Source organism: Miscanthus floridulus, chromosome 7 (genome assembly GCF_019320115.1).
Source record: "Miscanthus floridulus cultivar M001 chromosome 7, ASM1932011v1, whole genome shotgun sequence".
Taxonomy (NCBI): domain Eukaryota; kingdom Viridiplantae; phylum Streptophyta; class Magnoliopsida; order Poales; family Poaceae; genus Miscanthus; species Miscanthus floridulus.
The window spans coordinates 106,440,652-106,454,781 of record NC_089586.1 but is presented as its reverse complement, the minus strand read 5'-3'; the positions used below and the strand labels follow the sequence as shown (position 1 = coordinate 106,454,781).

Here is a 14,130-nt window from a genome sequence, read left to right as displayed (position 1 = left end):
CGGGTCGGGCGTGCGGCGGAGCAGCGCCACGGCGAGGTCCAGGCGGCCGGACGCGGCGTACGCGCGCTGGAGACGGAAGGCCACAGAGGTGTCTTGGTCCACGCCGGCGCGGACCGCCGCGGAGTGGAGCTCCGAGGCGCGGCGCACGGACGCGCAGCCCACCAGTAGCGCCGCCGCGCGGTCCGCCGTGAGGGCGCCATGCTGGACACTGCCGTGAGGCCGAGAGTTTGAGAGAGAGTGTTTGAGAGAGAAATGACAGGGATGAGAGGGGTATTATGGACGTTTTGACTGACCAGACCCACTTGTCAGGACTCCCAAACGGTGAAAATGAACATAACACCGATGGAATGGCTCGGAGAGCAAAGGAGTTCAGAACGATGACACTCATTTATGGTTAATTTTTTAATAACTTATATATAATTACAAATTTTTTTAATAAAAGCCTCCTTCACCAACGGAGACACGACACAAGACGAGGCAACTGCTGCAGACTTGAGTGCTGACGGTCGAGCAGGTTTGGCGGCGGTCACCGTCTGACCGACCGGGCGGGGTGGGCCGCACATGAGGACAGGACGCGGTTTGCCTTGCCACGGATCGGATTCACGTGGCCTGCCCAACTGCCAGCCACGCACACGCAGCTCACTGGAAGCCGCCCAGGTCGGTGAGCGGCAGCTCGTGAGGCCGCAGCAGCGTCGGGGTGGGCAACGCCAGCAGCGGCGTGGACGGCAGGGAAGACGGGTACGACATGTCGTAATCGCCCGCGTCGGGCCACGGCGCGACGGCCGCGGCGGCCCAGGGATCCGCGGCGGCGCCGGGGATGAGCGGCGCGCGGCAGAGCGGGCAGGTGCGCTGGTCGTGCGCCATCCAGCGGTCGAGGCAGGCGCGGTGGAAGGCGTGGCGGCAGTTGCTGAGCCGCCGCACCTCGTCGCCGCCGCCGATGCCGCTGAGGCACACCGCGCAGTCGCCGTCCCCGCACGCCGTCCCGGCCAGCTCGTCGAACCGCACCACGGGGAGCGCCTCCTCGACGAGCACCGCCGGGACGGGCCGGAAGTCCGGCCGCCGGTGCTGCAGCGGCGCGGCCGCGTCGCGCCCCTGGGGCTGGTGCTGGTGCTCCTGCGCTGCCGCCGTTGCGGGCGCGGGGTAGTTGCAGCCGAGGTCGATGAGGTCGCCGAGCCCCACGGCGTGGAAGGCCCAGAGGAGGAAGCGGTGGAGGTGGCCGAGGAGGAGGAGCACCTGCAGCAGCACGCGCGGGAGCAGCATCTCCGAGTGCCCCACGGGGAAGCCCATCGTGGCGTCAATCTTGGAGCGGCGGAGCTCAGTGGCGGGCGGGCGGGCGTGGTGGTCAGCCGTGGCAAGCGCGCGCTCGTGCGTGCGTGGAAGAGGCCGAGAGGGAGGAGGACTGACGGACTGAGCCGGGAGCAGGTCGTATATATATATATAAGAGGTCGAGACTCGAGCGGGGGGAGGCTGGTCCCGTTTTGTCACCTCTCTCGGCTCTCGCTCGCAGCTGGAGCTTCCCAAGCGGCCAAGCCTCATCTGCTACAACTTGGGCCGGCTGGCTAGCTACCAGTGGCGGACCTAGCATTTTATCACAGGGTATGCCACAGAAAATTTTTCTTATACAATCTGGTAAAACCATTTGATAAACAATTATGAAAATTTACAACGGAATTCGGTATAAAGGCACTAAATAACGTGAAAATAAGTCTTAAATTCAACAATTAAGCTAGAATGTCTAAGTTTTTTAGTAGCAGTTTCTATATGGCCCAAATGTCTCGACTATCTTATCTCCATCTACTTTTAAAAAAATATAATGAGACTAGATAATCATCCAAAAGACTATCACTCATCTTATTTATTAACTTTGTTTTTACTAAAACTATTACAGAAAATATCCTCGCAAGATATAAATATCTAATACTATTGTACTAATATTGGACGAACCGATCCCTAATCTAGTGATCTCGCTAGTCTCCCTGATACACAAACAAATTGCTGATAAATAATTAAGTGCACAAGTTACTTATAGAACAATAAGAAGATTAAAGGCCCGTTCGCTTGTCTGAAAAAAAGAAACAAAAACACTGTAGCTGCTGGTTGTGTGAGAGAGAAACACGGCTGAAACCGGCTGAAAGTGCTACAGTAACCCGGGAGACACTTTCAGCCGATCTTCAACCCTGCAACAAACCTGTCTGACAGCCTCGCATGTGGCGCCTCGGCCGGCCAGCCCTCACACCACGGCCACACTCACGCGTCACGTGCTTCAGCCTCAGCCGCTCAGTGTGTCAGGCTGCCTCCTCGCCATCCAGTCAGTTGCCCGTCGGCGGCTCAAGCGCTCAGCCTTGGCAGACGCTTCTCGGGCGGACGTTGAGTCCGCGACTCAACTCGCACAACAGCCAACAGGAATGAATACATATACGTAGTAGCGGCTGTAAGGCATCGATTGAACATGTATCATGTATGTTCCTTTTTTATATGTATACATATACGTAGTAGCGGCTGGACTGCAGGGTATGCCGCGGCATACCAGGAATACCCTGTAGGTCCGCCCCTGCTAGCTACTTGCCGTCCGTCAATTGACGAGGAGATGCCGCCTTTCAATTATTTGACCAAGAGGCAAACTCTGGCCCTATGATTCCACGTAAAGACGGTTCAACGAGGGAAAAAGTGGTGTATTTGGTTTTGACTCGAGTTCTTCTCGTTCATGCACACCACAGCAGATGTAAGCTTGTAATGGTCATAGGCGGCATCTAATTTCTTGGACTAGCTGAGGACACAAACGACGAGTACGTTTCCTATACGCTAGCAGCTTGCACGCTAACCACCAAAGCGATTCGACAAAAGAGCGATACGTTGATTAGCGTGCACTAGGCCCCTAATTAGCACCAAACCACTTTCTTAGAGAGTGGCGAGAGTCTGGAGACGTACATTAAAGTGCCGGCAGGAGACAGAGATGGCATCTCTCGGAGATCTGCTTGCAGCCCAGCGCTTGGACCGGCTAACCAATCGTTGCTATTTTTTTTTCTCTCTGGGTGATCTGCTTGCTGCCCCAACTTAAATAAACTACTACTCCTTCGATGCATACTATTACATGGCTGGTGATTTTTGGAGAAAAGTGTTTATCCTCATAGCACGGTTCATGAGAATTTATAAATATTAATATACAACAAATGCATTGCTTCATCCAGAAAGCTAAACAAAAGCTCCGTTCGGTAAGTACGGGTAGTATGTATAGCTTCTTGCACTCAACAAATTGGACCATCTTGTTTGATATGCATAACGAAAACGATAGTGAGTATTGTTCAAATTCTTCACAAAAAAACCTAACTCCTTTCGTATAGACCGAGAGATGCGGTGCATTTTCTTGACTTGTTCCATACTAGGAAGCTCTCCTTCCACCTCATGGTACTATTGCTAGTTAGAGACTAAAAGAGTATCCGTGATAATTCTCATAAGACGATCGACATGCTAGAGAGAAAAAAAATCTAGAAAACATCACAATAATCAGAAACACCTAATCTTCACTTCGGTAGACTCTATTCATCAGGACCAATAATAGTCATTTTATTTATTTTATTTCATGGAATTTTACCCACATGTGCCATTATGAAAAATACATAAAGTCATCCCTAGTTTTGTATCTAAATTACTCACCTTCTCCCATTATAAAATATAATTTGAAATGACTCCCTAAAGTTGCATGTAAATTACCCACAACTACCATTACGAGAAATAATGTAAATAACATCTTAAGTTTGTGTCTAAATTACCACATTTGTCATTGTGAAAGATGATTTAAAATAACTTCCTAGTTTTGCTTTTTAGTTACCAATATCTGCGATCTTGAAAGATGATATAAAATAACCCCTTTAGCTTGCATCTAGATTACTCACATCTTCCATATTAAAAGTAAACTAAAATGTTCGTCAAATCTAGGTCTAAATACTGATATAAGTTAATATACAAAAAATAATTTAATAACCATAAAAGTATGCTATATATGTTTCTAAAATTAGATACTTCTACCACTGTTAAGAAAAATAAACATAAATGATATATGTGCAACCATGTAGACCAAGTAAAATACATACATTAGGCTATGCATTTATTTGATAGTTTATCGATTTGGAAAATATTCCCTTAACAATTATGTACCAATGACACTAACATTCACTTTAAATTATATTAATACTCCATCATAAATTATGTATATATGAATTTATAAATTTTGACTCAAATATACTAACATATTAATATTGATAGTTTAATCTTAATCGCTCTATGTTTTTATAAAATAATAGTACTGCCCACATAATTCTTTGATATAACAAATTCAACATCTTGGGTAACATGGTGCATGTTGAAACAATTGTTTATGCCATTATAGTAACTAAGAGTATATTGTTTAAACTTAAATATATTTTTAATAATCAAAAGAAATGTTTTCAATAACAACATTAAGCATTAGAATTTCAACTTAACACGTGGATTGAGGATCAAAAATTAAAATCATGATATCACAAAACATGGTGCAATAAGAGATGTACATAACTTAATCTTGTGTTTCAACTAAATACATACCAATGACCCATAGGGGTTCAATGATATCTTAATATTACTAACTCAAGTTCCTCAGCGGAGCCTCCAAATTAATTATCTCTAGATGTGAGAAAATATAATAAAGATATATCCTAAAAGTTCTCATAATAATAAAGACATCTAGTTATTAATTTGGTCAACTCTAATCATCATAGAGATTTATAGCCATTGAATTTCTTATTTCTAAAAAATCCCTCTTCTGCCATTATGAGAAAATATAAATAATCCCTTAAATCCACATTTAAACCACCAACCACTATCGTTATAAAAAGATAATTCAAATTAACAACTAAAATTCTTTTTAAATTACATACATATGCTATTATGAAAGATAATATAAAACAACCCCTTTATTAGTTTGGAACTAAAGTACCCGCATCTATTGTTACAAAACTGGATATAAACTAAAATATCCCTCAGACCTGCATCTAAATTACCAATATAAGCTATTATGAAAAAATAATCAAATAAACCATGAATGATTTAATTGGTCTATAAATCACCAAGTCTACCATTGTTAAATTGAAAGTAAACATATATGTCGCTCAGATGTACCAAGTATACATTCAAAAATTAGCAATAAAATCTTATATCATGGTAGCTTATCTACCGTGAAAAAAATGCTCCCTTAACAAATCAAAAGACCAATGACCCTAAGAATTTACCGAAATGTTATGGCATCAACATCAGTAGTTTAATTATAAACACTATTTTTTAATAAACAATACTATAATTCTTTGATAGATAAAATTAAACATCTTGAATACCATGTTGTATGTTTATGCCATTATAGTAACTAAGAGTGGTGTCTAGGAAGAGGGACTGTGTGCCCACTCTAGTGACTCAGGAGCAACAAGTTTCTCAATACCTATTGATATTGTATGACCAATACAACACCTGTTGTTAGCTCTTCGAAGAAGATGAATAATGTAAACAAGGATCTTGAGATACAGGAGCCTGTAGAATCAATTGCCTCTTGGCAATGAAGAGCAACAACAGCCCCATATAAAAGTACCAGTAGCTGAGGCCCTAAAAGGTCTCAAAGAATTAGTAAACCAGTTTTCTAATGATTATGAAGTCTATGTTAGTAAAGAAATTCAAACGAAGGATGATCCCACCTTATTTGAAGAAGCCATGAGAAGCGTTTACTCGTTTAAATGGCACGAAGCTATGAAAGTTGAAATGAATTCGATGAGTACCAATGAAGTTTGGGACTTAGAAGTAATTCCTAATAGAGCCAAAACAGTAGGTTGTTAATGGGTCTACAAGACAAAATGTGACTCTAAAAGAAATGTAGAAAGATATAAAGCATGACTTGTGACAATATGCTTCAAGCAGAGAGAATGAATAGATTACAATGAGAGTTTTTTCTCTAGTCTTATGTAAGGATTCTTTTAGAATCATAAGAGTGTTAATGGCACATTATGATTTAGAGTTACATCAGATGGATGTAAAGACGACATTCCTCAATGGGGATTTATATGAAAACGATTACATGGCACAACCCAAAAGGTTTTATCATGGAAGAAAAGAACATATGGGATGCCGCCTATAGAAATCAATTTATGGGTTAAAAGTAAGTCTCTAGACAGTAGTATTTGAAGCTGGTGAAACAATGATAAGAAAGTTTGGGTTTAAAGAAAATGAGAAGGACAATAGCGTTTATACGAAGTTCAAGAATAGAAAATTCATTTTCCATATTCAGTGAATAGATGACATTCTACTCACTAGTAGTGATGTTAATCTGTCATTGAAGAAGAAAAAGTTTTGTCCTCAAGTTTCAATGTGAATGATCTTGGAGAAGCCTCATTGGTTTTAGGAATCGAAATTCATCGAGATAGAAGAAAATGTGGTATTAGGACTATCGCAAATGCATACTTAGAAAAGATTCTAAAGAAATAAAGTATGCATGCGAGTAAACCTACGCCTGCTCCTATAGTCAAGAGTAATAGTTATGGGAACTTCAAGTGTTCCAGGAACCGATATGAGATCGATCAAAATAAACATGGTTCCATATGCTTCAACTGTTGGAAGCTTGATGAGTGTACAAGTACAAGTAAGAACTTACCCTGACATAGTTTATGTATCCGGAATATTTTGGCAAAAGTCTAGTCTAGATATAGATAACTGGAATGGAGTTGAAAATGTCTTGCAATTTTGCATAGTATCATAGGCCTCATGCTGAGTAAGAAAGGGCAAGTACTCTCAAATAGTTGTGGGTACAAAAGTTAAGTCTTGGCGAGATATGTAGTGAAATCCACAGCAGTTGCTAACACTCGTAGTTGGAGTATTATTGTGGAAAAGCTCCAAAAAACAGTTGTGGTCTCATCAGTGATGCATACCATAGTATAGCTTGTCATGAGACTTAAGGAACAGGCAAAAGAAAGTAAAGGGAATTTATACCTGGATTTAACAATGGTAGACAACAACAATAACCATTTAAAGTAAGTTAACTCATAAGACAACAAGTTAAGTGTGCTGCCAAACACATTAACACTAAGGTATATATTGTAAAGGAGAAAATCCAGAATCATTTTGAAAGCATTGAGCACATAAGTACCGAGTAAGTACTTGCGGATTCGCTTACCAAAGGCTAACCACCCAGTGCGTTCAGAGAACACATAGTCGACATGGGTTTATAGAAAAGGCTATGATTTCTGGATACTAATGGCCTAGTTGAGTATCTGTTTCAAAATAGAGAGGTGCGTTGTAGCTATTTAATCTAATGGCAACAGACCGTGACGATGAGGCACACTCTATGCACTGATCTGTGATGGAATGGGAACAAGATAAACTAAGTAAGTTAAGTTTAAGAAATAAGGTGAGATCAAGGGGAGAATGTTAATTTGATCTCCACCGATTGGCCCAACGGCCAATTGAGCTCTTGGATCAGCGCCTTGATCGGGGGCGCTCAACCGCTCCATGGTTGGTGGGCCCCTATCACACAGTACTATAGACCTGAGCCGCCGTAACCCACCCACAGAAAAACGCTAATCGATCAAGAGACGGTGCTGCCAGCGACGGGAAGCCGCCACCGACCTCACCGTCGCCTCTGCAGTGCCATCACCGCGCCTATGCTGCTACGACAACAGAGGCTACGTCGTTGCGGCACCATGGCCGCAACTGCCCTAGGGCGAGGTACATCAACAATTCCCCATTTAATAGCAGTTTATCCCCTGATCTATGTTTTTAGTGGTACTGTGAATCTATCACTGGTTTATTGCGAGAGAAAAACACTGTATCATGACTGATAAGGCCTGGCTGAAACCAACAAGTGAACAGATTGATGGTCTCCTACAAGGTATTAAGAAAAATAATATATTATATATATTTTGAGAACTGCTCTAAAAGTCCTCTTTTAAAAATGTGCACACATCTTAAAGCAACACACCTAATTAACTAAATATCTTTGTAATTACGGCACTTATGTCATCACTCATCACGGCCGAAGCGACTGTTTGTGAAGCTCCATCGCCGTGGACAGCTCGCAGAGCCACCACCTATACGTTCCTTGCGTCGCGCAGGGAAAGAAGCTCCAAACGAAAGCAATCTGGAGGAGGATAAGAAACGGGCTGGGTATAGGCCTGGGTGGCAGACGAGCAGGGGTTGGGAGGGCTGGGCCCAAACGGACTCAGGTGAGAATTAATTACAACAATGCTTAATAATTAGGTAGATTGCTTTGAAATTTGTGCAATTTTGAAAAAAAAGAAGTATTGGAGCAAACCCTTATTTTTTTATTTTGGAAAGTAGTCAAAATATCTCATGATTAGATTGACCCCGTTCGCTTCGCTGAAAAACAAGCCGCAACACTGTTCCAGCTGATTTGTTGTGAGAGAAAAACATTGTTCCAGCTAAAAAAACAAGCTGAAAAGTACGGATTATAAGAGAAGCGAACAGGGCCTTAGGGAGGCACTAGCGCCCAGACGTCTGGCCCCAACAGTGTGTCCGGACGCAGCTCCCACACCTGTGCCCGATGCACGCAACTCCCTTCGCCCTCACGCCAAATGCCGCTCCAGAGGCAGCGTCTGTCCGGACGGAGCTCTGCGCCTGCACCCAATGCCCGCCCGCATCGAGTGCCAACATCTGGAACCGCGCCCACGCCCACACGTGAATCACGGTGGCGCTCCGGCAGCAGCACCAGGCCTGCCGCGCCTATCCCGCGCCCGCCCGTGAACCACGGCAGCGCCCAGGCAGCGGCACCAGGCGGCTACAGCAGGCCACTGTTCGCCAGCCACCAGCGCGCATTGCAACATGTGCAACGCCCGATCTACTTTTGAAACATAAAGATGAAACATTTGCAACATACTACTAAAATAGATGATACATTTGAAACATACTATTGAAACATGCGTATATAGCCATAGCAACATATGCAACATCCCGATCCACTTTAGCAACATAAGTTTGAAACACATGAAAACAAACACTTGAAACATGCATGTGCAGCCATAGCAATATATGTAACATCCAGATAAAAACACTTGAAACATACGTATGAAACACTTTGAACATAGGCTTGAAACATGCGTATATTGTCATTGCAACATATGAAACATCATTGTTCTACTTTTGCAACATATAGATGAAACACTTGAAACATAAGTCTAAAACACCTGAAACACTAGAAACACGGCGTCGCCGGCGGCCATGGCCTACCTGGTGGGGGACTACCATAGCCAGCAAACTCGGGTTTAAGAGGACGTCGAGAGCAACGCCCGGTGACCTCCTCCTGCTGGTGTCGGGGTGGCAGTGGCGCTTTGGACGCCATGGCAGCGACGAGCGAGGTGGATAGGTCACGGTGGTGGATGCCCTGCGCGGCGCGGGATGGGGCGCGGCACGGCGCGAGATTGGAGCGGGTGTGGCGCGGGACGGGGCGTGGCGGAGAGGCAAAGTAGGCCGTCGGACGGCGCATCGCGACCGCTGCGGGTGAATGGCGCAGTGGTCGTGGCAGCTGCGGGCGAACGAGGCGGTGAAAGTGGTAGCAGTCGCGAGTGGGGAAAATGTTTGGGAGTGAAAGAACGACGTGTTGCCTGTTGGACCCAATCAATGCACAGGCCCAGGAACGGGGGCGCCCAGATGGACAAGCCCAGACGTACGTCCTCATCAAAGCATTATCATTAGATTTATTATCTCTAATGTGATGGACATAATGGGATCCCATGCTGGGAAGTGGGAAGCACTTCCCTAAGTTCCACTGAAATTGGCCTAAGGGATAACCTGATTACTAAATTGTCTATACTAACATGGAACAACATGAGATCAATGGGATAAGCATGATGGTTTTAGGATCCAAGGATCAACACGAGGGTAGGGTCATGGTGAGTCGAGAACTGGAGTGACGTGTCTCGCTTGAGCTAGTTAAGGACCGTTGCGTCTGTTGTATTGAGTTTGGAACACCCTTAGTACAGATCATATGCCATTATATGGAGGTGGTAAGCCAAGTATCAAGATGTGACAAGTTGTAATATGGATTCGATGCAATTTGATTAGTACTGCTCCATGTCTCGTCCATTCATTGTCGACTTAGCCCTTTGCTGGAAAGGTTGTGGGAATGAATCGCCCCTTATCCAGGCACGGGCGTGGTAGCGCAGTCTCGTGCTTCATGTGAGTAAAGTTATACCCCTCTTTAGAGTTATTTGATCATTTTTGAAATGTTGCACTCTCGGTTATGATAATGTTCTAGGTGTTTGGCCTCGCTCAGAGTAGACATGTGTATTTGGCTCTTTGTGTTTGTGGATGATGACCTCCCTTACTTTGAGTAGTTTAATTTATATACCAACTTCTTGCATTTCAAGTCCTTTAGTGCCATATCATTTATTAATTTATGAGACATTTTTAATTATGCAAATTATAAAAGGACTATGGTTTCTCTTTGCATCCACCAAAGTATATAGTATGTTTGGATAAACCGTGTGAGTATGGTTGTACTCACGGTACTATCGTTAAGCTGATTTTTTTCAAGTTGTTGGAGACCATGTTAGCCACTCAAATGACTCGAGTATGGTTGGTAGCATATCAAGTGGACAAGACGAGCACCTCTACCCCACTCCAGGTAGTGCTATGGATGATGAGCGAGACAACATAAATAGCGAGCTTAGTATAACAACGAAATAATGTATTATTTTCTACTACCACTTTAATTGTTTTATTAATAATTGTTTTTGTTGAATGTGTACTTTTGGAATGGCGTTGAATCTCGAAAACCTGGCGACCATGGTTATATTCTTCACGGCTAGATCTTGTGGTTATGCGTTAGTGGTCAGGGATTACAAGAGTTGGTTTGTTTAAGCTGAGTTGGTTAAAAAATAGCATTCGGTTTAGGTAAACCAATTTGATCAGATCCTTGCAAACAATTATCTTTGTTCACATTTTAAATAACACCACTTATAGGTTCGTCATGGCACCATATGTTAGAATAATATTTTCTAGTGATCAAAGATTAATGACATCATTAGTAGTTGCTAATGATGATAGAGGAATATGTTCTTTCGAGAGACCCTTTAGACACATGTGTGTGTGTATATATATATGTGTGTGTGTGTGATCATTCATGAGATCAATACAAACATTCTCTCTATTTTTGTGTCTCTTGCATACTGTCGGGTATCTTAGAACGGGGTACCCCAAGCAAACATCAAACGGGTCGCTGAAATCCCATCTAAAAAATAAAGCTAGAAGGTAAGCCGTGGGCCCCTCACCTGCCACGACCGAGCCCACTGGGCCCTCCTCCACCTCGCCTCGAGCCTCGAGCAGGAGGTCTCGGCATCGTGGAACAAACTCCGCCTCGCGCGAGGCTCCCCAGGTTAGGCCTCGGCAGGGGGCGCCGAGCCTCGGCAGGGGGCGCCGTCTCCGTCTCGCCCCAGGCTCTCCAGGGAAGGCCTCGGCAGGGGTACATTCTCCGTATCGCGCGAGGCATCTCGCGCAAGGCCTCGGCAAGGAGCCCGATCTCCGTCTCGCGCGAGGCCCCAGCCTCCGTGTCGCTCGAGGCCGGGTCGCCCGCAGCCCGTCACCCCCCGCCTCGACCGACCCTCTAGACAACATGTCATGTCCCATTAATGCTTCAACCACTCCCGCAATCTCAGCCGGACGATGGCTCAATGCCACAGAATGGCCGACGCGACCCAAGGTCGCATCAGCGCCATGCCGGCCGGGACAGGACACGGCAGGGATTACCGGCCACTGTGTCCTAACGCTGTATCCACGATCAGCACCATACCGGCTGGGACAGGGTACGGCGGGGATTACCGGCCACTGTGTCCTAACGCTGTATCCACGATCAGCGCCATACCGGCTGGGACAGGGTACGGCGGGAATTACCGGCCACTGTGTCCTAACACTGTACCCACGATCAGCCGCCCACTCGAGGCCTCGGCACTGTACACCAAGGTCTCGGCTATCTTGGGGTTCGTGCCTGCCGAGACCCCTCCACCATGGTGCAGCCTCGACACCGACCAAGTCTCGGCCTCGCGCGCAGTCCGTCCACAGTGGCTTGCACGTCCACCGCCGCACCCACTCCGAGGCAGTCCCGGGGCTCCCACGACGCACAGGATCTGATGGGACGGCCACGCCGCCCCAGTGCTCCAAGGACGGACCACTCCGACGGCCACACCACCACAGGAACGGGCTACAGGGCCCGGACACGCCGCCTCTGCTCACACGGTGTCGTATAGTTAGCTCATGTACCGTCCTAGTCCTCCCTTAGGCTATAAAAGGAGAGGACTTGGGCTGTTTTAGGGGGGAGAACACCTGGTAACACCCACACACACACGCACACTCCTGCCGCCTGAGAGCAACGTCTCAAGCGGCCCGCACGACACCCTGCCGAGACCTGGGACCCAGCTCCCTCTCTCCTTTAGCTTGTAACCCCCTACTACGAGCACCTCGGTGCAAGGAATACAAGATCGATCTCTCAGACTGGACGTAGGGCCTCGATTGCCTGAACCAGTATAAACCTTGTGTCTCTTTGCATCACCATCCGGAATCGGGAGCATGCAGAACAAATTCACTGGTTGGTTGAGGACCCCCTGGTCCGAAACACCGATAGTTGGCGCGCCAGGTAGGGGACGCTGCATGTCGGTTTCGTCATCCCAATAGGTTCCGGATGGCAGACCCCATACGACCATTGCGTCTCGGCACCGTGGTTTGGTTCGGGAGCCTAGAGTTCATGTCTCTAGGGCATGCGTACGACATGGTGCTCCTCGCTCCTCGAGCCTCACTGTCCGACGATGAAGTTACGCCCCAGCAGCCCAGGCGCAGGCGGCGTCCGGGCGGCCGCTCTCGCCGCACTCGCCAAGCACGGCGCGAACAAGGCCACCCCAACGCTACGCGAATCCGGGGCGACACGCCACCCCCCGCCGATATCCTACGACCAGCTGTTGGCACAGGGTCCCTGGCTGGGGACCTGTCTAGCCTGAGCTTGGACAAAGGAAAGTTGCCTGAGGCATGCGGCGATGCCCAGTTGTCAAGCTCCGCTCCACCACTCCCTGAAGAGCCGACCCCGGCAGGGCAGAATCTGGCGACGGCACCATCCCCATACCCCTTTGGGTTGAGAAATGCCGCCGCCTCTTACGCCTACGCTTACACTGCCGCTCACGAGCATCCCTCGGAACGCCGCCAGCGCTTCGCTCTCGACCTGAGCACCCACTCTGACTCCTCGGACAAGGACGAGGCGTGGCCCGGGGTGGATTTCTCCGGACTCCACAACCCTGGGGCTTTGCGCTAGTTCTTGGCCGCAAGCGACTACTGCTTCGGCTACTCCGACTCCGACGACGAAGGCACCTACGACCCCACTCGCGAGTGTTTTCACGTCGGGCTCGGGATGCCGAGGGCGGGCGAAGAGGACGAGGGGGCAGGTAGCTGTTCCGCGCTTCGCCCCGGCGCGGGCGTCGCTACACCTCCACGCGCCGTCCTGCCGGCCGCACGAAATGAGAACGTCACTCTTGCGCGACCTCAGCGCCCAGACCTAGAACAGCTCCGTGAGCTCCAGGCCAAGGTCGAGCAAGACCAACTCCTTCTGCAGCAGCTTCGAGACTCTCTCGAACAGGAACAGCGAGGTCGCGGCGAAGGCGGGGGAGCCCGACGGAGGGCCCTCGACGTGCATCACCGCATCCATAACGACGAAGGGAGTGAGCAACCCCCGGTCTTCAATCGCGCTAGCCAGAACTTCGCGGCTGCGGCAATGCTGGTTCGCGCAATGCCCGAGCCTTCTACCATGGAGGGGCGACGGGTCCGCGGCGAGCTCCGAGATCTCCTAGAGACCGCCGCAGTTCAGCAGGCCGAGAGTTCCGCCTCCCGACGGCACGGGGGCGTCTCGAACCTGCCCGCGGCACCGCCTCGGCAGGATAGGGAAGCCTCGGCTCGTCCCGAACCTGCTCGAGCACCGATAGCCCACAGGGTCCCCGTGCTTCTTGACCGCCTCGACAATCGACACGAGGTGCAGGGAGACCACGAGGTGGTCGGCCGACGACGATGCCACGACGGTGAGGGGCCCGCCCAAGGCTACCATGTGCACCGAGGTGGCCGCTATGACAG

General features: G+C 47.8%; 1 protein-coding gene across 1 annotated transcript; it reads right to left on the bottom strand.

Moving 5' to 3' along the window:
• Window positions 1-330: 330 nt before the first annotated feature.
• LOC136464143 (brassinosteroid-responsive RING protein 1-like) lies at window positions 331-1,412 on the bottom strand. The gene has a single exon (XM_066463104.1). The coding sequence runs from the start codon at window positions 1,285-1,287 to the stop codon at window positions 640-642; it is 648 nt and encodes a 215-aa protein (XP_066319201.1). The 5' UTR covers window positions 1,288-1,412; the 3' UTR covers window positions 331-639.
• Window positions 1,413-14,130: the final 12,718 nt, after the last annotated feature.